At 38.1% G+C, this 27,982-nt stretch overlaps 2 protein-coding genes across 3 annotated transcripts in view; one reads left to right on the top strand and one right to left on the bottom strand.

Annotated features, from left to right (window-relative positions):
- The window catches only part of LOC119527751 (aurora kinase A and ninein interacting protein), a 56,570-nt gene extending 28,725 nt beyond the window's left edge, over nucleotides 1-27,845 (bottom strand). For both annotated transcript variants that reach the window (XM_037828116.1, XM_037828117.1), the window contains exon 1: nucleotides 27,768-27,845. In XM_037828116.1, coding sequence (XP_037684044.1) covers nucleotides 27,768-27,845 — 78 coding nt within the window. The remainder of the gene's footprint in view (nucleotides 1-27,767) is intronic.
- On the top strand, nucleotides 6,787-9,729 carry LOC119527750 (zinc finger protein 84). Its single transcript, XM_037828115.1, has one exon. It carries the CDS (start codon nucleotides 7,343-7,345, stop codon nucleotides 9,563-9,565), a length of 2,223 nt encoding a protein of 740 aa, XP_037684043.1. The 5' UTR covers nucleotides 6,787-7,342; the 3' UTR covers nucleotides 9,566-9,729.
- Nucleotides 27,846-27,982: the final 137 nt, after the last annotated feature.

Here is a 27,982-nt window from a genome sequence, read left to right as displayed (position 1 = left end):
GTGTAGCTGCTCTAGGTGCTGTGTCTCTTCTGATATTTTGATTTGGGTGCTTGGGCTTGGGTTATCCATATCGTCTGGTTTTTTCATATGCTTTATAATTTTCTGTTGTTTTTGGCCTCTTGGCATTTGCTGAACTTGATAGGGTTCTTTTAGGGTTTGTAGACCAATTGAAGTCCTTATCTCTAATTTATCAGATCTACAGCTTCGTGGAGTACACTTTCTCTAACTAACCAGCAGGTGGTGTCCACGAGCCACCTGTTCTCCACAAGCCAGTTCTCCCCTGCTTAGCCTTTTTGGTGAGTGGGGGAGTGAGTCTTGTGGGGTCCAATTGGTGTACCTAGCTTGCGTGTGTAGTTGGTGTTGCCTGCCCTGTGTATGGGGCGTGTTTCTGGGCGGTCAGGGAGGGGGGGGTGGCTCTAACAATCAAATCTCCCTGGTGATCCTAGAGTTTTAAAGCTGCTGCAATAGTCTAATCCTTCGGTTCAGTCCTGCCACAGTTTGTCTCTGCCACTGACCCACAAGTCCTTGGTATTGGCGTATGGCTCCTGAGACTTGCAAGTGGGCCCCTCTTCCAGGCCGTGCACCCCGGGTCCTCTGTTGAGGGATGACTGTGCTATGTCACAGGTGAGTGCCGTCCCCCCAGGGCAGTTCTGGGCTGCTGGGCTGTGTAGGGAGGCTCCCAGTCTGCTCTCCCCTTACTTTTCTAAGTGTTTGTGGTATATGTGGATTTAATACTATTATTTGTAACTGATAGGAATGTTTATACAAATTTCCATTCTTTCCCAATACATTACCAAATATGAATCCCTACTGAAAACCTTCTAAGACCCAGACCAATTAAGGAAGAGAGAATGATTAAGAGCAGAAATCATATGAAGCAGTACCTAAGAAAAATCTGTGTTCTCTAATGTAAGGAGTTTCATTTGATTCTATTCCTCCATGGAGCAGAATTCAGAGAATTCTCAATGGTTTTAAGGTAATAAACTTTGGCAAATATTTTTCCCTATTATTCCCAAATAATTAAGAGGTTAAAAAATTGATATTAAAATAAAAGGGTTGAATTTATTCTCTTTATTTGATGTTTCTATTAGTAATACTTCAATTTAATTAGAAACCATCTCTTTTAGATCTCGAATTATATGCTGTAATGTTTATCAGGAAAAATGTAAATTTCATTAGAAGACATAATGAAGCAATGTATTCAATTAATCTCTAAGTACTATGTGGTGCATACATGTACTCATAGCATTGTCATATACTCTAATGACTATAAATTTTATAATTATGTCATCCAAAACTAATTACAAAAATGAGCCACAATGTTAGTCATGTTTCTATTTTTGTGGGAAATTAAATAATACAGAACAAATTCTAAAAAAGGTAGAAAGCAAATCTTAGTCTTCACATATTTATCTTTGTTTTGCATATTCCACCTCCTTTATTCGTATTCACCTGTAAAACTGTTTTGGAACACTCCTCTTCCTCTCAGAACCTGTCTATTCTCTAGACACAAAGATTTTGTATATTTTGTATATATTGTTAGTTGTCCTAAAGTAATATGAAGTTCCCATGTGCATTTTCAGGAGGCAAGTGATTGTTACTACATATACTTTTCACAGTATTTCAAGTAATGTGTTCCTTAAGTGTGTTTGAACAAAATAATGACAAATGTATTTGAATGTGATGTAGAAAATATTTTAATGGAAATTCGGGGAATAATCAGACAATTTTCTGATAAACCTATTTAACAGATAGTACTTGTTATGTGTTAGAAGTGTTCTAAATGTTTTGTAGATATTAAATCCTCATTAAAAAAAACTTTGGGATAAGTGCTGTTACTATCGACATTTTACAAATAAAATTGAGGCACAGAAATGATAAGTAATTTTCTCAAGATAACACAGGAAGTGTGTGGACATGCCAGGATTTCAGCCCAGGCAGTTTCAGTTCATTCACACTCTTAATTCCAATACTGTGCTGCCTTTCCAGTGAACTGCCTTCTTTTTTCACACTTCTTTCAGTGTTTCCATCAAAATTAGTAGATGGAAAACTCAACATAATCATTTTTTTTTATTTTTCCCCTTCTTTATCCTTAATACTTCTTTTTTTCAATATTTCTCAAACTTTTCATATAATTTATGAAAATGTATAACAAATTGGCTTCAGGATAGAAAACAGCTTTTTCTCAGTTACCCTTCTTTCACCAGTATATTGACCACTAAGATTCTTGTTTTTTTAAACAGCTTTATTAAAATATAATAGACATATACACTAAACTGAATATAAGTGAAGGCTACAATTTCATGAGTTTTGACTTATGCATAACTTATGAAACCATCACTACAATCAAGATAATGAACTTACGTATCATTCAAAAAGTTTCCTTATTCCCCTTGGCTATCTATTGCTTCCCACCTCTCCTATTCTACAGGCAATAACTTATCTGCTTTCTGTAACTATAGAATTGTTTGCATTTTCTGGAATTTTATAAAAATGGAGTCATAAATCATGTTTTTTCTGGCTTCTTTTACTCAATATAATTACTCTGATATTCATCTATATTTTTGCATTTATCAATAGTTCATTTCTTTTTATTGCAGAGTAGTATTCCATTATACGAATGTACCACAATTTGTTTATCCATTCACCAGCTGATGGACATTTGGGTTCTTTCCAGTTCTGGCCTATTACAAATAAAATTGCTAATATGTTTATTCATGCACCAGTCTTTGAATGGACATATACTTTTATTTCTCTTACATAAATATGTAGGAGTAGAATAGCTAAGGTCAGATGATAGGAATGTGTCTAAGTACATAAGAAAGTGCCACTGTTTTCCAAAATGGCTGTACTGTTTCACTTTCCCACCAGGAGTATATAAGACTTTCACTGCCTCCACAATCTTGCCAACAAGGGTGATTCTATTATGTGAGTAGAGGTAAATGATTGTGGCTTTCATTTGCATTTCCTGATAGCTCATGATGTTCAGCCTCTTTCCATGTGAATATCTGCCACTCATAAATCGTCTTTAGTGAAGCATGTATTCCAATCACTGTCCCAGTTCCTCAACATTCTTATTAACATTTGGTATGGTCACTCTTTTTAACTTTAGGCATTCTAATACATGTGTATTGGCAACCCACTATGATTTCATTTTGCATTTCCCTAATAATCTATTCAAGTGTGTATTTTATCTTCTTTGGTGAAATGTCTGTTCTAATATTTTGCCCTTTTTAAAATTATGTTGTATGCTTTTTATTACTTGCATTTTGAGAGTAGTTTATGTATTACGGATTCAAGTTCAATGTTAATATGTAATTTGCATATATTTTCTCCCAGTCTGTGGCCTGCCTTTTCATTCTCTTGAGAGTGAATTTTAGGCAGCAGAAGTTCTGAATTTTGATAAAGTTATTTATCATGTTTTTCATATTTCTCATAGATTGTGCTTTTGTTGTCATATGTAATTGCATTAGTTTCCTATTGCTGCTGTAACAAATTATCACAAACTTGATGCTTTATAACAATACAAATGTATTATCTTGCAGTTCTGGGTGTCAGAATTCCAAAATGGGTATTACTGGGCTAAAATCAAGGTAGTGGCAAGGCTGCATCCTTCCTGGAGGCTCTAGGAAAGAATCTGTTTTCTTCCCTTTTCTAGCTTCTAAAAGCTCCCTGCATTCCTTGGCTCATGGACTCCTTCCATCTTCACAGTCAGCAATTTCTCACATCACATCACTCTGACTCTGACTCTGACTCTTTTTCTCCTACCTCCACAATGAAGGACCCTTGTGACTACATTGGGCTCACACACAAAATCCAAGATAGTATCACTATTAAAGGGTCAGCTGATTAGGAACCTTAATTCTATGTTACCTAATTCTGCTTTGCCATGTAACGTATTTGCAGGTACCAGGGATTAGGGCTTGGACTTTGTTTAAGGGGAATGGGCATTATTCTGCCTACCACACTAATAAATCTTTACACAAGCTTTTTCTAGAAGTTCTAAAGGTTTAGATTTTACATTTAGAGTTATGATATATTTAATTTAATTTTGTAATATGTGTGAGGTAAAATTCAAAGTTTGTTTTTAAAAATGGATATTCAATTGTTTTAGCATGATTTTTTATAAAGATTGTCATTACTCCACTACATGTACTTTGGACCATTGCCAAAAATCAACCTGTGGAAAGATGGAAGCAATCCAAGAGTCCATCAACAGCTGAACAGATAACCAAAATGTTGTATATATACTAGGCAGAATATTATTCAGCCATAAAAATGAATAGAATTTTGAAGCATGTTACAACATGGATGAACCATGATGGAATCATGTTGCGTGAAATAAGCCAGACACATAAAGAGAAATATTGTATGACTTTGTTTATATAAAATATCTAGAAGAAGCAAACTTTATAGAGACAAATAGTAATTAATAGATTACCAGGGGCCAGGGCTGGGAGGGTGGGGTTGGAAGAGGGAGTTATAGCTTAATGAATAAAGAGTTTCTGTTTGAGATGATGCAAAAGTAGGGGTAATGTATATCAGCAATGATAAAACAACACTGTGAATGTAATTAACATGTGAATTGAACACTAGCAAGTAGTTAAAATGTGAAAATTTTTGTTGTATAGTTGCTGCTACAATAAAAAGTTTAAAAATTAAAAAAAAAGTCAATCCATTTTTGGTATTTTGCATAACATCGGCTTTAGCAAATCAGAACAGGGCCATTTATGAAAAACCCACAGCTAACATTATACTCAATGGTGAAAGACTTAAAGCTTCTTCTCCCTAAGATCAGCAATGAGACGACGATGCCCACTTTTACCACTACTATTTAAAATTGTACTAGAAGTTCTTGGAAAGAGAAATAAAAGGTATGCAAATAGGAAAGGAAGAAGTGAAACTATCTCTATTTGCAGATGACAAGATCTTATATATAGAAAACCCAAAGAATCTACAAGAAAACTTAGAGCCAATCAATGGATTCAACAAAGTGGTAGGGTACAAGACCAATACATGGAAAACAATTGTGTTCCTCTACACTAGCAATGAATGATCTGAAGAGGAAATTAAGAAAATAATTCCACTTACAATAGCACTAAAAGATAAAATAACCAAGAATAAATTTAAGGATACAAAAGAAGTATACTAAAAACCATAGAACACTGCTGAAAGAAACTTAACAAGACCTAAATAAATGCTTAGATATCTCATGTTCACAGACTGGAAGAGTTATGACAATATTATCCAAAACAATAAACCGATTAATGGAATCACTACTAAAATTCCAGCAGTCTTTTTTGAAGAAATGGAAAAACTAATCCACAAATTTATATGGAACCGAAAGGGGCCCTGAACAGCCAAAATAATCTTGAAAAAAGAACAGGATTGGAGGACTCACACTTCCCAATTTCAAAGTGTATTACAAATGACAGTAATCAAAACAGTGTGGTACTGGCATAAGGACAGACATATAGACCAATGGAATAGAATTGATAGTTCAGAAATTAATCCACACATCTATAATCAATTCGTTTTTGACAAGCGTGCCAAGTCCACTCAATGGGAAAAGAGCAGTCACTTCAACAAATGGTGCTAGGAAAACAAAATATCTAAATGCAAAAGAATGAAAGTGAACCTCTACCTCACACCATACACAAAAATTAACTCCATATGGATCAACAACCTAAATATAAGAGCTAAAACCATAAAATTCTTAAAAGAAAACATAAAGGAAAATCTGAGGACCTTGTACTTAGGTAATGGATTCTTAGATATGACATCCAAAGCATAAGCAGCAAAAGAAAAAATAGATAAATTGAATTTCACCAAAATTTAAAACCTTTGCCCATCAAAGGACATTATCAAGAAAGTAGAGAGACAACTTACAGAATGGGAGAATATATTTGGAAACCATATATTTGATAAGGGTTTAATGTCCAGAATATATAAAGAACTCCAACAAATCAACAACAAAAAGACAAACAATCCAATTACAAAATGGGCAAAGGCCTTGAAAAGGCATTTCTCCAAAGAAGATACACAAATGATCAATAAGTATAGGAAAAGATACTGAACTTCATTTGCCATTAGGGAAATACAAATCAAAGCCACAATGAAATACCACCTCACAAACTCTAGAAAGGCTATTATTAAAAACAACAGCAACTATAAGGAGGAGGCAGGGACTTATGGAAGATGGCAGTTAGGAGAGACAGGGCAAAAAACACCTCCGTGAAAAATACTAGATAGAAGCCAGAAAGTGACCCAGAACACCAGATCCAGCGATGCACCACCTGGACAAGGTCTGCTAAATCCACAGGGACCATGCAATTGGTGAAACCGGGAGTCTGCGTTCTGAAACGAGTGAGTAAGCCTGCTGAATATCCGGCAGCCACGCTGTGGTGTGGGGAAACCGTGGGCTGGCATTTGGAGTCAGACTAGTTCTTTTTTAAAAAACCCACAAGTGGAAACAAGAAGACAATAGAAGAATATCTTCATAGGGTCACAAGAAAATAATGGCCAATTTGGAATTCTATACCAGTGACAATATCTTTCAAAAATGAAGGGGGGGAGGCATTTCAAAGCAAATAGAAATTTAGAGAATGTATCACCAGTCACACTAAAACAAATATTACAGAGCTCTCCTGGAAAAGGAAAATAATTCCAGATAGAAGTCTGAAGTTGCTGGAAGGAATAAAAAGCAATGGACTCTTTGTGCTCGGCTGCCACGTGAGGCGGGGCGGGTGAATACGTGCGCGCGCGCGTGAGCCCTTGCGTGCGCGCGCGGACCGACCCCGCCCCGCCCCGCCCCGGTGCTGGTCGGCGCGGCACCGTTCGGATCCGACAAAGGCCGGCGCGCGGCGGCCGGCGCCGGGTGGTGTTTGCGGGGCGGGGGCGGCCCTGCCGGGCGCGTGTCGAGGGGCTCGGTTGGCTTTGACTGCGGATCCGAGGCCTGTGGGGAATTTGACAGAGTGGAGCCACGGGAACTTCCTTCTGAAGAAAAATGTAAGAGCTGGTAAAGGGAGAGCTGCAGCATTCAGCAGGAGCTGCCAAGAATCCCAATATGAGATCCACTTTATCCTCACCCTATTAGCAAGTAAAGCAATGGAAGCTCAGAAGGCAGGAAAGGAAGAAACCAAGAAGCAATAATACATGTCCTGGTTCACTAGAAATAACCCTGCTCACGTGGTATAAGAAAGAAGGTCCTGGAGCCAGGAATTTAATCCCAATGGAGAAGACCTAGTCAGGACCTCACTCCGGAACGTTGAGGCCAAGCAGGAAGAGACATAAGATAGAACAGATTTCAGATTTGCTGATCATCTCCCAGGGAAAACAGAAAATGAATACATTACAGGAGTCATTATCATTTGAAGATTTGTCTGTGGACTTCACCCAGAAGGAATGGCAGCTACTGGACCCCTATCAGAAAGACTTATACAAGGATGTCATGTTGGAGAACTATAGCAGCCTCGTATCACTGGGGTATGAAGTTATGAAACCAGATGTGATCTTCAAGTTGGAGCATGGAGAAGAGCCATGGATAAGAGATGGAGAATTCCCAAGTTCAGACTTTCCAGAAGAAATCTGGCAAGTAGATGGTCACATGGTGTGGCACCAGGATAACCAAGGCACGCTTAAAAATATGAAAAGAGTTCACGAATGTGATGCAGTTGGGAAAAAAATCAATCTGAGTATGAACTTTGTTCCTTTAAGGAAAGCAAGCAAGGAAGGTGGCTTAGATGGAATAATTTTAAAGCATCATTTAGATTTGGTTATTCCAAAAGCAGATTATGAAAAACCAAAACCAGATGACTTTAATGTATTTGATAAATTATTTCTCCATACCAAGCCTGAAGAAACTGATACATGGTTAAAATACTATGAATGTGATAAATATGACAAAGTTATCTACAAGAAGTCACAGATTGTTATATATCACAGAACCCGTTTAGGGGAGAAACTGTATGAATGCAGTGAATGTAGGAAACGCTTCAACAAGAAATCAAGTCTCATGAAACATCAAAGCAGGCATATAAGAGAAATAGCCTTTGGCTGTGGTAACTGTGGCAAAACATTTCCCCAGAAGTCACAGTTTATTACACATCATAGAACTCATACAGGAGAGAAACCCTATGACTGTAGCCAATGTGGTAAAGCCTTCTCCCAAAAGTCACAGCTTACATCCCATAAGAGGACACATACAGGAGAGAAACCCTATGAATGTGGTGAATGTGGGAAAGCCTTTTCCCGGAAATCACATCTTATATCACATTGGAGGACACACACAGGAGAAAAACCTTATGAGTGCAGTGATTGTGGAAGAGCCTTCAGTGAAAAGTCAAATCTTATTAATCATCAGAGAATTCATACAGGAGAGAAACCTTTTGAATGTAGGGAATGTGGGAAAGCTTTCAGCAGGAAGTCACAACTCATTACACACCATAGGACACACACAGGAACAAAACCGTATGGATGTAGTGATTGTCGAAAAGCCTTCTTTGAGAAGTCAGAGCTCAGTAGACATCAGACAATTCATACTGGAGAGAAACCGTATGGATGCAGTGAGTGTGGGAAAGCATTTAGAGAGAGATCGAGTCTCAGTAATCATCAGAGAACCCATACAGGAGAGAAACCCCATGGATGCATTCAGTGTGGGAAAGCCTTCTCTCAGAAATCACATCTTATATCGCATTATATGACGCACACAGGAGAGAAACCTTTTGTATGCAGTAAATGTGGGAAAGCCTTCAGCAGGAAATCCCAGCTCGTTAGGCATCAGAGAACTCACACTGGAGAAAAGCCCTATGAATGCAGTGAATGTGGGAAAGCTTTCAGTGAAAAATTAAGCCTCACTAATCATCAGAGAATTCATACAGGAGAAAAACCTTACGTATGTACTGAATGTGGGAAGGCCTTTTGTCAGAAGTCACATCTCATATCACATCAGAGGACTCACACAGGAGAGAAACCCTATGAATGCAGTGAGTGTGGGAAAGCCTTTGGTGAGAAGTCAAGTCTTGCCACTCATCAAAGAACTCATACAGGAGAAAAACCCTATGAATGTAGGGACTGTGAAAAAGCCTTCTCTCAGAAATCACAACTCAATACTCACCAGAGAATTCACACAGGGGAGAAACCTTATGTATGCAGTCTTTGTAGGAAAGCTTTCTTTGAGAAATCAGAGCTAATTAGACATCAGAGAACCCATACAGGGGAAAAACCTTATGAATGCAATGAATGTAGAAAAGCCTTCAGGGAGAAGTCAAGTCTCATTAATCATCACAGAATACATACAGGAGAGAAACCCTTTGAATGCAGTGAATGTGGCAAAGCCTTCTCTCGGAAGTCACACCTCATACCACATCAGAGGACACATACAGGTGAGAAACCCTATGGATGCAGTGAATGTAAGAAGGCCTTTTCTCAGAAGTCACAGCTTGTTAACCATCAGAGAATTCATACAGGAGAGAAACCTTTTCAGTGTAATGAGTGTATGAAGGCCTTTTCCCAGAAGTCACAGCTCATTAATCATCAGAGAACTCATAGAGTAAAGAAGTCCTAGGAATGCAAGTAATATGAATGTTTTGCAGATCATATGTCGTATTTCAGAAAAGGCAGTTATGGTCAGTCTTTCAGATAATAGTCACTTGAGCTTACATATCAGAGAACTCTTTTACTGTAGGAACTCTATAAATGAAGTTGTTTGGGCAAAACTTTCAGCCGATAAACATACATAAATATTAGAACTTGTAGAGTGAATCGAGGGATGCAGTGGATTTCAAAAACCTTTTAAACCATAGTCAAACCTTCTACCTTACAAAATTCACAGCTAACAGAAATAAAGCCATCCAGAAGTCAAATCTCATTAGCATTGGAAAAATTCCCACTGAGGGTACTTCCCAGTGCTGGGAATGAGGGAAAACCCCATGAATGCAGCAACTGAGGGAAAGTTTTTATCAAGAAATGATAGTTCATTGTACTTAAGAACATGCCCTCAGGAATAAAATTCTACAAAAATACTAAGTATAGGATAATCTTCAGCAAGTAATCCAGTTATATTACATATTGAGGAATTCATATTGTAGAGAAACCTAACAATTTAAAAACATTGTAAACATCCTTTAGATATAATGCTATAAGGGGAGCCATCCACTCTTTATAAACATGGGTACCAAAAGTACCCAATTCTAAATGGTTGATACATGTTCTCTCTGAAGTATGAAGTTTGTTAAAATATGGAATAAATTGAATCATTGTAACAAAAAAAAAAAAAAAAAAAAAAAAGCAATGGAAGGGATAAATATGTGGATAAATATAAATAGATATTGACTATATAAAAACATTATGTCTTATGATGTTATAAATACACATGAAAATGACTGCACATAAGTCAGGAAGGTGGTAAATAAAGTCTATGGATTTTCCAGCAATTGGTAAGAGTGCTTAATAAACCAATGATAATATAATTTCTAGGATAACCATTAAAAGAACAGGGAAAAAATGTATAACTAATTTGCTACCAGAGGGGGAAATGGAATTTTTAAATAGTCAAAATATCAAAAGAAGAGAAGAAAGGAAAGAACAGGCAAAACGAGTAGAAATAAAATAATAAGATGAATGATTTAAACCCAAATACATCAGTAATTATGTCAAAATGGAAACAGGGTAAAGTTTCCAATTGAAAGGCCAGTTTGTGTTTAAAAACCTACTATGATGCTTAAAAGAAATACAATTTAAATATAAAGACACAGAAAGTTTGAAGATAAAATAGGAAAAATATATCATTCAATCATTAACAAAATAAAGTATGTTAATATCAAGTAAAGTATACGTTAAGGCAAAAATCATTGTTAGGTGTCTCAGATTCCCAATCACTAGAAGAAATGGATTGCCTCCAACAATGGGAATTCATTGGCTCATGATTTTGAGGCTAGGAGAAGTCCAAAACTGAGGCATCAGCAAGACTATGGTTTCTCCCCCAGAGACTGGTATTCTAGGCTGGCCGCCAGTGATCCCTGGTCCTTGACTTTTCTGTCAAGTGGAAATGCATATGGCGATGTCTTCTTTCTCCTCCTGGTTCTGTTGACTTCCAGTGTCTTTCCATGGCTCGCTCTCTCTTTGCCTGAATTTCCTTCTACTTATAAAGGATCCCATAATCAGGATTAAAATCCAACCTGATTCAGTTGGGCCACACCTTAACTGAAGTCACAACCTCAAAAGATCCTACTTACAACGGGTCCACACCTACCACAAGGCAGACCAGGACCAAGAATGTGTCCAAACTCAGGTACACAGTTTGATCCACCCCATTAGGAACAGAGACATTTTGCAACTATAAAAGGTTAAATTCACCAGAAATATATAACAATTCTAAACGTGTATGCAACTAATAGCATAGCTACAATATTTAAAGCAAAAATTAACAGAACTACATGGAAACATTACGAAACCTACAATCATAGAGGCCGATTTTAACACATCTCTGTCAGTATCTGATAAAACAAGCAGATTTGTAAAAACATCAGTAGATACAGATTTGAACACAATAAAAAATTTTACTTACTGTATACAAATAGAATTCTACAACCATGATCTGCAGACTATACATTATTTTCAAGTGTACAGGGACCATTTCCTAGAATTCACTGAAAATGATAGAAGTAGAATGATGGTGATCTGGGACGTGGGGTTGGGGGTGGAGGGGGGAGATTGGCATTGACTGGAAAGGGGCACAAGGGAGCCTTCTAGGATGCTGCAAATGTTCCAGATCTTGATGTGAATGGTAGTTACAGGTTTGTAGACATATGTAAAAATTTATCAAACTATATACTTAATACTAGGGTAAATATAATTTTATTAGTCAGGGTTCTTTAGGGAAACAGAACCAACAAGAGATATCTGTAAACATGAAGCTTTATAAAATTGTCTCACACAACTGTGGAGATGCACGAGTCCAAATTCCATAGGGCAGGCTGGAAGCTGGCAACTCCAATGAAAGTTTTCAATGAATTCCCCAGGAGAGGCTGGCTGGCTAAAGGAGAGATGGAAATTCTCTCTTCTGACTGCTGAAGTCATCATCTTTCCTTTTAAAGACTTCAACTGCAATCAACTTATTGATGACTTAGGTCCACAAAATGTTCTCGCAGTAAGTTAGGCCAGTGTTTACTTGACCAGACAAAGGTACCACCACCTGGCCAAATTGACATATGAACCCAACCATCGCAGTCCACCCCTTGTCAACTTGACAGCTATACACATCATCTGAAATCATACATAATCTCTAAATAAAAAACAATAACATATTTTTCGCCTAACAATACTCAACTGTCTTGCGTACAACTGGAAAAAACTAAATCTCTCCAGAATGGGGGTGCAAGTCCTTGGGTAATATTCACTCTTAAATTTGATCTCCTATAACTTAAATACTACAAAATGAACAATACAATTTATGTCACATGATAAGGGGATACACTAGAGAAGAAAACAAAGATATTTGCTTTATGTACTAATACAAACATACTCATAACAAGCAAGAAAGAAATATTCATACCATTACAGTCCTCGTTTCTGTAACTGATCATGTGGCCGTAGTTCATATTTATCACTACTTCCTTCCACTACACATTCCATGTTCTCATTACCCTCATTAAGCACCTCACCTGGTCATGGCTCTTTGCCTGGTGGGGTGACCCAAACTTTCATTCCTGCAGTTTCTGGGCCATTGGTGGTCCTGCCTGGATTGGGTTGTTGCAGTTTTCCATTGACTTTAATCACAGGGTACGGTAGTACTAAGAGATGCCCTAGGGGATCTCCTGTATTCCAGGAAAACTCTTCTTCACCACTATTGTGTAGTTGCAGTGCTGTTTCCCCTTGATAGTCAGGATCATTCACCCCAGCCAGTACAGCCCCTTCTTGGCCTGAGGCATGAGAAGCCCAAGTTCAATGGAATTGTTTTTGTGTTTCCTGGTGGGAGCACTCCTCCTTTTAGTACTAAGACTTGTAGACCAGCAGAGCTTAAGGTTGTGAGGATACGAAGCAAAAATCTTTCTAGTGGATCACAAGTGGTAACACTGAGTGGTGCCACTCCCAATTCCACCCCTGATTCCTGGACCCATAAATCCTGGCTATGGGAGAAACAGCACCATAGAGTGGATGCTGATTCGGAGCATACACAGCCTCCTGGAGAACACTGCCCCAGCCCTGCAAGGTATTGCCACCTAGTTGGCACCATAATTGAGTCTTCTAAAGGCCATTCCACCGTTCTATCAACCCAATTGTCTCTGGATGATGGGGAACATGGTAAGAACAGAGAATTCCATGAGCATGTGCCCATTCCTGCATTTCATTTGCTGTGAAGTAGGTTCCTTGATCAGAAGCAATGCTGTGATCCATGGATGGTAGTTTTGGTGGAAGCATTGCATGCAGAGAAGGCAAACCCATATCCAGAGTATGTGTCTATTCCAGCTAGAACAAATCACTGCCCCTTCCATGATGATAAGTCATCTTAGCTTTTAAAGATAATCAGTCTCTTTTTCTCTGGCTACATTTAGCTATTCTCTTTGTCTTTGTTTTGAAGCAGCTTTACTATAATGTATCCTGGTGGACTTTTTTTCAGTCCTGCTTGGGGTGGATAGTGGATTCTGAATTGCTTGATGTTTGTTTGCTTTTTTTTGTTGTTTTCTTTTACTTTTTTCATTTTTTTAAATTGTAGAATATAACATATATACATAAAAGTGGCAACTTTCCAACTGCAATTTAACAAGTAGTTAGAAAATTTCAAAGAATATTATAGGTTCCAATTCCACATTTTCAGTTATTTCCTTATTATGAAATATAACATATATACAAAAAGGTAATATCTTTCAAAGCATGATTTAACAAGTAGATATATAGGAAATTTCCAAAGTTATGTTGAGTTATAGTACCATAGTTTCAGTTATTTCCTTATTGTGAAATACAACATATATACAAAAAGGTAAAGCTTTCAAATTACCATTTAACAAGCAGCTATAGAACAAATTTCAAAGGATGCTACAGGTTATAGTGCCACCATTTCAATTCTTCCCTTCTAACTATTCCAATACCCTAGCAACAAACAAAAAGAAAATTATACATATATATATATATACATATTTGTGTGTGTGTGTGTGTGTGTGTGTGAATATATATATATTCAGTATTCATAATCCATTGTTAAATTACATCTTGTCTGTTACTACCCCTTCCTCTAGTTTAATCACTTCCCCAATCTTCAAGGATGTCTAGGCAGTGACCACCCTAACCTGTTCATGTTGAAAAGGGGTGTCAGCTTTATGAGCAAAGAGGACACACCTAGTTGATGTTCTTGAAGAAGCTATTGCCTCTGGTTGTTGTTTTTTATTAGTAGTGAAAAATTCCCAGCCTTTTTCTCTTCACATATTATTTCTGTCTCTTCCTCTCTCTCTCTCCTCTCATTCTGGGATACCAACACATGTATATTAGTCCCTATTTTAAACCCGTTCTATATGTTTCTCATTTCTTCTTTATTTCTGCCCTTTTCTCTCTTCTTGCTTGATTTTGGATATTTTCTTTATACTTCTTTCCCAGATTATTGTCCCTTCACCTACATCTTATCTACTATTCAGCTTATCCATTAAGTTCTTAATTTCTGTCATTGTATTTGTAATTTCTCGAATTTCCATTTTTTCCTTTTCCTATAGTTTCCAGTTCTTCTTGTAGTTGATACGTGAATATATTAATCATAGTCATTTCAAAATCATTGTCTGATATTTGGATGCTCTTTAGGTGTGTTTCCATCATTGTTTCTCAAGGTTTTAGTCGTGGTGTTTTGATTCCTTGTATACCTGATTATTGTTTGTTTAGAAATAAAGGAAAAGACAATGGTAAATATTTGGAATAATTTGTAAATATTAAAATTTGAAAGGATTAAATACTGTCTAAGGAAAATCCTCAAGGAATATATTCATTAAGTATTGCTTTTTATATGTCTCCACAATTATATGCTATTGTTATTTAGTATGTTCTCTTTATATTATAACCTTTGTTAATAAACTATGGTGTGAACCTTCATTCAAAAAAAAAAAAAAAAACAACCATAAGTGGCTTCAGATACGGCAGCAAGAACCACACAGTGAAGCGCGGCAGTAATGGGCTGTGGGTACACCTCAATATCTGGCATGGATGATAGCCTTTCACGCACCCACTGCTAACTGTCTCGGAGCAAGGCAGGCAGAGGTTAGCCAAAAGGGGAGAATAACCACGCCCCTTACAGCCATCTTCCCGGAGGGCTGGGAACACTCCTTCCCGGCGCTGGCACCACAGCCCAGAGCCGCGCCAAAAAACCCAGTGTGATGGGAAGTGTTTCCAGCATCATGCGCACACACCACAATATCAGGTATGGAGAATAGCCTTTCACATACCCACAGCTAATTGTCCCGGAGCTAGGAAGGCGGAGCGGTGTGCAAAGGGGGATATCAACATGCCCCATACAGCCATCCTTTCAGCAGGCTGGGAACGTCCCTACACAGCTCGGCAGCCCAGAACTTCCCTTGAGGGACGGCGTGCACTTGTGATGTAGCACAGCCTTCATTCAGCAGAGGCCCTGGGAGGGCACGACTTGAAAGAGGGACCCACTCAGAAATCCCAGGGACCATACGCCAATACTATGGACTTGTGGGTCAGTGACAGAGACAATCTGTGGCAAGACCGAACTGAAGGTTTAGACTCTTGCAACAACCTTAAATCTCCAGGAACACCTGACAGGTTTGATTATTAAAGCCACCCTCCCTCCCTAACCACTCAGACACACACCCCACATTCAGGGCAGAGAGCACAAACAACATACCCAAACTTGATGCACCAACTGGACCCCCACAAGAGTCAGACCCCTACATGCCACAAAGATAAAGTTGGGGAGAATGGGCTTGAGGGGAACAGGTGGCTCGTGGTTGCCACCTGCTGGTTAGTTAGAGAGAGTGTACGCGACCAAGCTTTAGATCTGACAAATTAGAGATTACACTTTGAATTAGCCTACATATCCTAAAAGAACCCTATCAAGTTAAGCAAATGCCAAGAGGCCAAAACCAACAGAAAATTTTAAAGCATATGAAAAAAACAGATGATATGGATAACCCAAACCCAAACACCCAAATCAAAAGATCAGAGGAGATGCAGTACTTTGGAGCAATTAATCAAAGAACTGAAGAGAAACAGTGAGAGCATGGCACGGGATATAAAGGACATGAAGAAGACCCTAGAAGAGCATAAAGAAGAAACTGCAAGAGTAAATTAAAAAAATAGATGATCTTATGGCAATAAAAGAAATTGCCGACCAAATTAAAGATTCTGGATACTCACAGTACAAGACTAGTGGAAGGTAAACAACAAATCAGCGACCTGGAGGATGACAAAACAGAAAATGAAAGAACAAAAGAAAGAATGGGGAAAAAAATCGAAAAAATCAAAATGGACCTCAGGGATATGATAGATAAAATAAAACGTCCAAATATAAGACTCATTGGTGTCCCAGAACAGGAAGAGAAGGATAAATGTCTAGAAAGAGTATTCAAAGAAATTGTTGAGGAAAACTTCCCAAACCTTCTACACAACATAAATACAAAAAGCATAAATGCCCAGCAAACTCCAAGTAGAATAAATCCAAATAAACCCACTCCAAGACATATTCTGATCACACTGTCAAATACTGAAGAGAAGGAGCAAGTTCTGAAAGCAGCAAGAGAAAAACAATTCACCACATACAAAGGAAACAACATAAGACTAAGTAGGGACTACTAAGCAGCCACTAGGGAGGCGAGAAGGCAGTGGCATGACATATTTAAAATTCTGAGAGAGAAAAATTGCCAACCAAGAATTCTTTATCCAGCAAAGCTCTCCTTCAAATCTGAGGGACAGCTTAAATTTTTCACAGACAAACAAATGCTGAGAGATTTTACTAATAAAAGACCTGCCCTACTTCTGATACTAAAGGAAGCCCTATCAACAGAGAAACAAAGAAAGGAGAGAGAGAGATGGAGAAAGGTTCAGTACTAAAGAGATTCAGTATTGGTTAATTAAAGGACAATAAGAGATAGAGGGCAAAAATATATCTGACAAACATAAACCAAAGGATAGGACGGCTGATTGAAGAAATGCCTTTACAGTAATAATGTTGAATGTAAATGGATTAAACTCCCCAATTAAAAGATACAGATTGGCAGAATGGATCAAAAAATATGAACCATCAATATGTTGCATACCAGAGACTCATCTTAGACACAGGGACACAAAGAAATTGAAAATGAAAGGATGGAAAAAAATATTTCATGCAAGCTACAGCCAAAAGAAAGCAGGAGTAGCAATATTAATCTCAGATAAAATAGACTTTAAATGCAAGGATGTTATGAGAGACAAAGAAGGCCACTACATACTAATAAAAGGGGCAATTCAACAAGAAGAAATAACAATCATAAATGTTTATGCACCCAATCATGGTGCCACCAAATACATGAGACAAACACTGGCAAAACTAAAGGAAGCAATTGATGTTTCCACAACAATTGTGGGAGAATTCAACACATCCCTGTCTCCTATAGATAGATCAACCAGACAGAACACCAATAAGGAAATTGAAAACCTAAACAATCTGATAAACAGATTGGATTTAACAGACATATATAGAACATTACATCCCAAATCACCAGGATACCCATTCTTCTCTAGTGATCATGGATCTTTCTCCAGAATAGACCATATGCTGGGACAAAAAACAAGCCTCAATAAATTTAAAAAATTGAAATTATTCAAAGCACATTCTCTGACCACAATGGAATACAATTAGAAGTCAATAACCATCAGAGACTTAGAAAATTCACAAATACCTGGAGGTTAAACAACACACTCCTAAACAATCAGTGGGTTAAAGAAGAAATAGCAAGAGAAATTGCTAAATATGTAGAAACAAATGAAAATGAAAACACAACATATCAAAACCTGTGGGATGCAGCAAAAGTGGTATTGAGGAGGAAGTTTATAGCACTAAATGCACACATCAAAAAGAAAGAGCTAAAATCACAGAACTAATGGAGCAACTGAAGAAGCTAGAAAATGAACAGCAAACTAATGCTAAACCAACTAGAAGAAAAGAAATAACAAGGATTAAAGCAGAAATAAATGACATAGAGAACAACAAAAAAAATAGAGAATAAATAACACCAAGAGTTGGTTCTTTGAGAAGATCATCAAGATTGAAAAGCCCCTAGCTAGACTGACAAAATAAAAAAGAGAAGACCCATATAAACAAAATAATGAATGAGAAAGGTGACATTTCTGTGGATCCTGAAGAAATTTAAACAATTATAAGAGGATACTATGAACAAGTGTATGCCAACAAACTGGATGATGAAGAGGAAATGGACAATTTGCTGGAAACACATGAACAACCTAGACTGACCAGGGAAGAAATAGAAGACCTCAACCAACCAATCACAAGCAGAGAGATCCAATCAGTCATCAAAAAGCTTCCCACAAATAATTTCCCAGGGCCAGATGGCTTCACAGGGGAATTCTACCAAACTTTCCAGAAAGAACTGACACCAATCTTACTAAAACTCTTTCAAAACATTGAAGAAAATGGAACACTACCTAACGTATTTTATGCAGCTAACATCAATTTAATACCCAAACTAGGCAAAGATGCTACAAAAAAGGAAAACTACCGGCCAATCTCCCTAATGAATATAGATACAAAAATTCTCAACAAAATACTTGCAAATCGAATCCAAAGACACATTAAAAAAATAATACACCATGACCAAGTGGGGTTCATTCCAGGCATGCAAGGATGGTTCAACTTAAGAAAATCAATCAATGTAATACAACACACTAACAAATCAAAAGAGAAAAATCAAATGATCATCTCAATAGATGCTGAAAAAGCATTCGACAAAATCCAACATCACTTTTTGATAAAAACTCTTCAAAAGGTAGGAACTGAAGGAAACTTCCTCAATATGATAAAGAACATATATGAAGAACCCACAGCCAGCATAGTACTCAATGGTGAGAGACTGAAACTTCCCTCTAAGATCAGGAACAAGACAAAGATGTCCACTGTCACCACTGTTATTCAACATTGTGCTAGAAGTGCTAGCCAGGGCAATCCGGCAAGACAAAAAAATAAAAGGCATCCAAATTGAAAAGGAAGAAGTAAAACTGTCATTATTTGCAAATGATATGATCTTATATTTGGAAAACCCTGAGAAATCGACAATACAGCTACTAGAGCTAATAAACAAATTTAGCAAAGTAGCAGAATACAAAATTAATGCACATAAGTCAGTAATGCTTCTATATGCTAGAAATGAAAGAAGTGAAGAGACACTCAAGAAAAAGATACCATTTTCAATATCAACTAAAAAAATCAAGTACCTATAAATAAACTTAACCAAAGATGTAAAAGAGCTATACAAAGAGAACTACATAACTCTACTAAAAGAAATAGAAAGGGATCTTAAAAGATGGAAAACTATTCCATGTTCATGGATAGAAAGGCTAAATGTCATTAAGATGTCAATTCTACCCAAACTCATCTACAGATTCAATGCAATCCCAATCAAAATTCCAACAACCTACTTTGCAGACTTGGAAAAGCTAGTTATCAAATTTATTTGGAAAGGGAAGATGCCTCGAATTGCTAAAAATGCTCTAAAAAAAGAAAAACAAAGTAGGAGGACTTACACTCCCTGACTTTGAGGCTTACTATAAAGCCACAAGTAGTCAAAACAGCATGGTACTGGCACATAGATAGATATATCAATCAACGGAATTTAATTGAGAACTTGGAGATAGACCCCCAGATCTACAGCCAACTGATCTTTGATAAGGCCCCCAAAGCCACTGAACTGGGACATAACAGTCTTTTCAACAAATGGGGCTGGGAGAGTTGGATATCCATATCCAAAAGAATGAAAGAGGACCCCTACCTCACACCCTACACAAAAATTAACTCAAAGTGGATCAAAGATCTCAATATAAAAGACAGTACCATAAAATTCCTAGAAGATAATGTAGGGAGACATCTTCAAGACCTTGTATTAGGAGGTCTGTTCCTAGACCTTACACCCAAAGCATAAGCAACAAAGGAAAAAATGGATAAATGGGAACTCCTCAAGCTTAGAAGCTGCTGTACCTTAAAGGAATTTATCAAAAAAGTGAAGAGGCAGCCAACTCAATGGGAAAAAAATTTTGGAAACCATGTATCTGACAAAAGACTGATATCTTGCATATATAAAGAAATCCTACAACTCAATGACAATAGTTAAGACAGCTCAATTATAAAATGGGCAAAAGATATGAAGAGACAGTTCTCTGAAGGAGAAATACAAATGGCCAAAAAACACATGAAAAAACGTTCAGCTTCACTAGCTATTAGAGAGACGCAAATTAAGACCATAACGAGACACCATCTCACACCAATGAGAATGGCTGCCATTAAACAAAAGGAAACTACAAATGCTAGAGAGGATGTGGAGAAATTGGAACTCTTATTCATTGTTGGTGGGACTGTATAACGGTTCAGCCACTCTGGAAAACAGTCTGGCAGTTCTTTAGAAAACTACATGTAGAGTTACCGTTCGATCCAGCAATTGCACTTCTCGGTATATACCCGCAAGATCTCAAAGCAGTGACATGAACAGATATCTGCACGCCAATGTTCACAGCAGAATTATTCACAATTGCCAAGAGATGGAAACATTCCAAATGTCCTTCAACAGATGAATGGATAAATAAAATGTGGTATATACACACAATGGAATACTATGCAGCAGTAAGAAGGAACGATGTCATGAAACATATGACAACATGGATGAACCTTGAAGACATAATGCTGAGCAAAATATGCCAGGCACAAAAAGAGAAACATTATATGCTACCACTAATGTGAACATTGCTGGGGAAGAATACATGGGGTGTTGGGCTTCCCCACCTCAATGGTTGCTGATGTACTCACAGACATTGGGGACTGGTGGTTTGATGGGCTGAGCCCTCAATCATAGAACTTGCCCTTGGGAAGATGGTTACTGCAAAGGAGAGGCTAGGCCTGCTTATAATTGTACCTAAGTGTCTCCTCCTGAATGCCTCTTTGTTGCTCAGATATGGCCCTCTCTCTCTAGTCTAGCTAAGCCAACTTGGCAGATGAAATCACTGCCCTCCCCACTACATGGGCTCTGACACCCAGGGGTGTAAATACCCCTGGCAACGTGGAATATGACTCCCAGGGAGGAATCTGGACCTGACATCGTGGGATGGAGAACATCTTCTTGACCAAAAGGGGGATGTGAAATGAACTGAAATAAGTTTCAGTGGCTGAGAGACTCCAAAAGGATCCAAGAGGTCACTCTGGTGGGCACTCTTACGCACAATATAGACAACCCTTTTTAGGTTCTAATGAATTGGGGTAGCTGGTGGTGGATACCTGAAACTATCAAACTACAACCCAGAACCCTTGAATCTTGAAGACGATTGTATAAAAATGTAGCTTATGAGGGGTGACAATGTGATTGGGAAAGCCATATGGACCACACACTCTCCTTTGTCTGGTGTATGGATGGATGAGTAGAAAAACAGGGGCGCAAAAAAAAAAAAACAAAACAAAAAAACACCCAGTGATCTTTTTTAGTTGTTCTTTTTCACTTTAATTTTTATTCTTATTACTTTTGTGTGTGTGGTAATGAAAATGTTCAAAAATTAATTTTGGTGATGGATGTACAACTATACAGTGGTACTATAAACAATTGATTGTACACTTTGTATGACTGTGTGGTATGTGAATGTATCTCAATAAAAAATAAAAACAACAGCAACAACAAAAGAAAATAAGTGCTGATGAGGATGAGGAGAAATAGAAACCCTCACACATTCTTGGTGAAAAAATGTAACTTGATGCAGCTACTATAGAAAACAGTTTGGTGGTACCTCAAAAAGTTAAACACAGAATTACCATATGACCTGGCAATCCCACTTCTAGGTATATACCCAAAAGAATTGAAAGCAGCAACTCGGACAGATATCTGTACACCAATGTTTGTAACATCATTATGCACGATAGCCAACTAGTGGAAGTCACGCAAATGTGCAACAACCAATGTATGGATAAGTGTGTATATATACACAGTAGAATATCACTCAGCTGTGAAAGAGGAATGAAGTTATGATACAATTGCAACATGATGAACCTTGAAGATGTCATATTGAGTGAAATAAGTCAGACACAAAGGGACATATATTATATGATCCCACTTAACATGAAATAACAAGAATATGCAAATTCATAGATTGTGGTAGTTTGAAGCTGTTATATACCCCAGAAAAGGCCATGTTCTTTTCATCAATTCCTATTATAGGTGGGGCCTTTCGATTAGGTTATTTCAATAGAGATGTGACTCACCCTATTCAAGATAGGTCTTAATCCACTTAACCGAAGTTCTGTAAAAGAAGATAAAACACATACAGAAAAAAAGAGATGAAATTCAGAGAAACACCCAGAGACGCTCATGGAAAAAAGCCCCAGAGAAGCTGAGAGACAAGGACACACCTGGAGAAGCAAAGAGACACAAAGGCTAAAGAGGAGAAACAGCTTTCAGAAGCTGGAAGCAATGAAACCTTGGAGAGAAGAACCAGCAGCCGCCAGCCATGTGCTCTCCCATTGACAGAGATGTCCTGGATGCCAGCAGCCTGTCTTCAGAGTCCAAGTATCATCCTGTTCATGCCTTGAGTTGGGACATTTTCACGGCCTAAGAACTGTAAATTATAAACTAATAAATCACCATGGTAAAAGCCAACCCATTTCTGGAATATTACATTCTGGCAGTTTTAGCAAACCAAAACACAGAACATTGAGTACAGCTTACCAGGGGCAAAGGGGAGGGGGAATAGGGAGTGCTCTAGTTGCTAATGTTGCCGGAATGCAAAACACCAGAAATGGATTGGCTTTTATAAAAAGGGGGTTTATTTGGTTACACAGTTAGTCTTAAGGCCATAAATTGTCCAAGGTAACACATCAACAATCAGGTACCTTCACTGGAGGATGGCCAATGGTGTCTGGAAAACCTCTGTTAGCTGGGAAGGCATGTGGCTGGCGTCTGCTCCAAAGTTCTGGTTTCCAAATGGCTTTCTCCCAGGATGTTCCTCTCTAGGCTGCAGTTCCTCAAAAATGTCACTCTTAGTTGCACTTGGGGTATTTGTCCTCTCTTAGCTTCTCCGGAGCAAGAGTCTGCTTTTGATGACCGTCTTCAAATTGTCTCTCATCTGCAGCTCCTCTCTCAGCTCCTGGACATTCCTCAAAGTGTCCCTCTTGGCTGTAGCTCTTCTTCAAAATGTCACCCACAGCAGCACTGAGTTCCCTCTGTTTGCCAGCTCATTTATATGGCTTCAGTGATTTAATTTAGACCCACCCTGAATGGGTGGGGTAACACCTCCATGGAAATTATCCAATCAGAGTCATCACCCACAGTTGGGTGGGGCACATCTCCATGGAAACACTCAAAGAATTACAATCTAATTAACACTGATAGTCTGCCCACACAAGATTACATCAGAGAACATGGCTTTTTCTGGGGCACATAATATATACAAACCGGTACAGGGAGTTAATGCATAATGGGTACAGGTTTATAGTACTCACTTTCAAGATGGTTCACTCATATAATTGTTGGCAAAAGGCTTCCTCACCATTTGGACCTCTCTGTAGAGCTGCTTGAGTGTCACAATGTGACAGCTGGCTTTCCCCAAACAGAATGATTCAAGAGAGAATGAAGCTGAAGCTGCAATGTCTTTTATGACCCTGTCTCAGAATTCTAACACAATCACTACCACCACATTCTATTCATTAGTCACTAAATACAGCCCATGCTCAAGGGGAGGGAAATTGGGCTCCATCTCTTAACGAGAGGAGTATCAAAGAATTTGTGGACATATTTTAAGACCACCACACAACTCCATCCACAAAGCAAATGTAATCTCTTCTTCCTCTAAACCCCAAAAACACTTTAATACTTCTAAGGCAGCAGGGAATAGTTGGGACTATCTTATTCATCTTTTTGTCTTCTGAGGACAGCTTACACATTATAGAAAAACAAACAAACAATTAATTGAGCGCCAGAATACCCAGAATTAAGCCTTAGAGCCGCACTTATTCTGATATGAACTTGAACAAATCTTTATACATCTGAACTTAAAGTTCTTCATCTGTAAAATGGGGTATCACATCCTTCACAAAGCTATTGAGGTTAAATGAAATAATACATGTAAAAAGCATTACAAACCATAAGCTACCACATAAAGATAAGATCATATTGATGAACATTTGTTAAATTACATTTACAGACCCTTATCAGTCTTAAGAGTACAGAATAGTGGTGCTACCTTGAACTTCAGTATTTTATTAGGCCTTTTCAGTTTCAATGAAAATAAACTTTTCTTCTCTACTTTTGTTTCTTTTTTATCATTTCAGTTAATATGGGAGGAGGGAAGTTTGTTAAATATACACTTATACTGCCATTTTCCTGGAAGCCACCAGTCCATCTTTGATCTAAAAAGCTCAAAGTCCTCCACTTATTCTCTCACCAGAGAAAATGAAAATAAGCAATTATGACCCTATCTAACAGGTAAAGAGAGCAAAGTCCAGACAGATGAGCTCATTCATTCATTTGCTTTCTCAAAAAATATTTACTGAGTACCTATTATGTGCCAGACACTGCTTGAAGGACTGCCTAACAGAGCTTTCATTCAAGTAGGGGAAGACAAAAAATAAATGAACAAATAAAAATACAGTATACAGCATGTCTAACAGTGAAAACTGCCATGGAGAAAATACAGCAAGAGTAATGTAGTTAGGGAGTATGGAGAGCAGGGCGTAAGGTTGCCATTTTGTATAAGGTAGTTAAGGACTCACTGATAAATTGATATCTGAACAAACGAAGGAACAGAGCCACGAGGCTATTTAATCCCTATGTATTCCAAGCAGAGATACCCAAAAGCCCAAAGCAGGAGTGTACCTGACTAGAAGAAAAGCAAGAAGGCCAGCAGGGCTGAAGCAGAATGAGTCAGAGAGAAGACAAGTAAATCAGGTCAAAAGGTGTGAGGGCATGAATACCAGATCATGCATCGTGGGCCCTAAAAAAGATTTTGCTTTTTACTGGGAGATGGGAAACCGCAGACGGTTTTAAACTTAAGTGTGTGCAAAGGTTCACTTTGGCTACAGGGTGGTAGTGGTAGAAGTAGTGGGAAGTAATGAGATTCTGAACACATTTGAAAACAGAGTCCAGAGGTTTGTTGATGGACTGAATGTTAGAAAAATTGTAGAATGTCTGAGAGGCTTGATTGTTGTCTCCAAGGCCTTCATTCCCTAACCTCTGACCCAGAAACCACTGATGACACACAGCCAAGATTAATGGTATCTGCACATGTCCATTTCTTACCTAGGTCCATTTCTCCTTCTCTGCTACGTATTTCAAGGGTAAATAACTAAACTACATTATAGGTGAGAAGAAACAGAAATTAGTTTTTGAATTATGATATTGCAAATATAATATACCTGCAAGACAATATACAAATCATACTAAATCTTTTCACATCTTTAATGTGTAGAAAATCCTCTATTAGAAATATTTCTCAGTGTTTTAATATAGAAGTAGAAAAGTTGAAACACAAAATTTTAAGCTAAAATGGCTTTTGTAAAACCAATACTAAAACCTACATGTCTCATATGGAAAACTGTCCGTCATATGTTTAGTGAAAAGTGAATAGCAAAACAATATGTTTGATATAATCCCATTTATGGAAGAAAAAATATATATATTTGCCTATACGCAGAAAATGTCTAGAAGGGTACCAAATATAAGCAGTAGCTACCACCAGTGAAACATTTTGTTTTTTACTTAATACAGTTCTGTACTATTTGATTTTTCTTACAAACATGTACTACTTTTATAATAAAAAGCTTAAATGAAAACAAATTCAGTATTTGACCCAGTGATTCTAGAAATTCATCCTATAGACACATTTGCACATATGTGCAAACGATGCGTGTGTAAAATCTTCATTGCAGAACTGTTTTTAATAGAAAAGATTGGAGTCAACTTTTCAAAAATGAGGGGCTGGTAAATAAAATAAATGTATGTGTATATATATGTTATTTACACACACACACACACACACACAATTCCATTATAATGGATACTATTCCACATAATGGAATACCATATTGCCTTTAAAAAGAATGAAGCAGTCTGTAAGAATGCATATGAAATAATCCATAAAATGCAGAAAGTGAAAAAAGGTAAGGTACCAAACAATACCACTTACAAGAAAGAAAAGATGTACACTTTCTTGTAAATGCACATATTCCTCTGGAAAAATACACAAGAAAGTTGTGGCCTCTGGGAAGAGGAAGGATGCGTATCCTATATGTTTTAAATTACGTACCACTTGAATGTATTACTTATTCCAAAAACATTTTTAATTAAAACTTTTTTAAGTTTAAAAAATATTTTTAAAAGAAGCAGGTGATCATTTGTTATTTCTCAAAAAATGATTTTAGTTATAAGATGCTTCTTATTTTAACGGATCTCAATTGATTTTGTTCAGCAGGTTGTACTGCTTAAAGGAAAGATTCTCATTCCTAGTTTAGACACTTTGGTCAACCACCTGGTCTTTAGACCATTCCCCTGCTTTGCCCAAACTCTCCAAATCCAACACACCCTTCAAATCCCAAGCCCCCTTCTACTTATTCAGTTTAAGTCTTCCTTGACAACCACAGGTCAATGTAATCTTTCTGACCTACCAAATTTCTTTTCCCCTTGAGAACCCTCATCTGGACATATTATATTCTGCCTTGTCATGGTTAAGAACAGTGGCCTTTGCAGTAGTCAGAAGTGGCTTGAGTCCCTGCTCACCTGGGTAAATTTCTTAATCTAGGCTTCAACTGTTTCATCTATAAAACAGGGATAATGACAGTATCTACTTCACTGAATTTTTATGAGAACCTGCAATTGATAAGGCATGTCAAGTCCCAGCAAAGCGCCTCTCACACAGTAAGCACTCAATAAATGTTGAGTAATGTTATTAACTATACATTGCTTTTCTTCCCCATAAGACTGTAAACTCCTTGAGAGTAAGAGTCCTGCCCATCTTGTCTGGTGGCCTACCCGATTTTAGCCTGCTTTTCACGTATAAAATTGGGTATCATTATGCTATATGTATCATATAGAGTTATAGTATCGAAACAAGATAACATATCTGAAATAGTTGGCACAGTGCCCCGCATATATTGCTCAAAAAATGTCAGAATAAATGTCAAATTTGCATATGCCCCCTTACCCATCTCCCAATATTTCAGCCTCTTTTCCTAGTTCCATCCTGCAGGGACACCAAGCTCCTGAGAAGTCCGCTCAATTAAAACCCTCAGAACAAACTTTCTCTTCCCCTTCTTCCCATACCTCCAGAGCGTGCTGTCCCAGTCTCTCCATATTCTTCCACAGCCCGCCCATTCTTTCCTCCCCCATTTTCTCTCCACCCTTCCCAAATCCTGTGTCTCAACCTTCTTCAGACCCCAGTCCCTCTCGCCTCTGAATTCCCAAAGCTGTTCCTTTTCTCGTCCCCAAACGTTACCGCCATCACCTCCAGTTCCCCCCAAAACTTCTCCATTCCACACCCCTCCAGGCCCCTGTCCCCCACCCCCAGTCCCCTCTAATCCCCCTCACTCCCACCTGCACTTTCCGCTTCTTCAGCGCCGCCGCGTCCAGCCACACGCCGCACGCCTCCTCCTCGGGGCTTCTCCGCCTCATGGCCGCTGAGGAGACCCAGCCGAAAGGACACCCAGCCACGGCTCAAGACGCCTTCGGGACGCCTCAGGGAATCACCTGAAACCAGCCCCGCGGGCTTTCGGATCTCGCGCCAATGCTGGGAGGCGTGGTTACGCCGC

Source organism: Choloepus didactylus, chromosome 2 (genome assembly GCF_015220235.1).
Source record: "Choloepus didactylus isolate mChoDid1 chromosome 2, mChoDid1.pri, whole genome shotgun sequence".
NCBI lineage: Eukaryota > Metazoa > Chordata > Mammalia > Pilosa > Megalonychidae > Choloepus > Choloepus didactylus.
Note: the sequence above shows the minus strand (reverse complement) of the source record. Positions and strands in the feature narration are given on the sequence as shown.

What these genes read in the sequence shown, in the direction of transcription:
- LOC119527750 (XM_037828115.1), top strand. Translation starts at nt 7,343, where the DNA reads ATGAATACATTACAGGAGTCATTATCATTTGAAGATTTGTCTGTGGAC.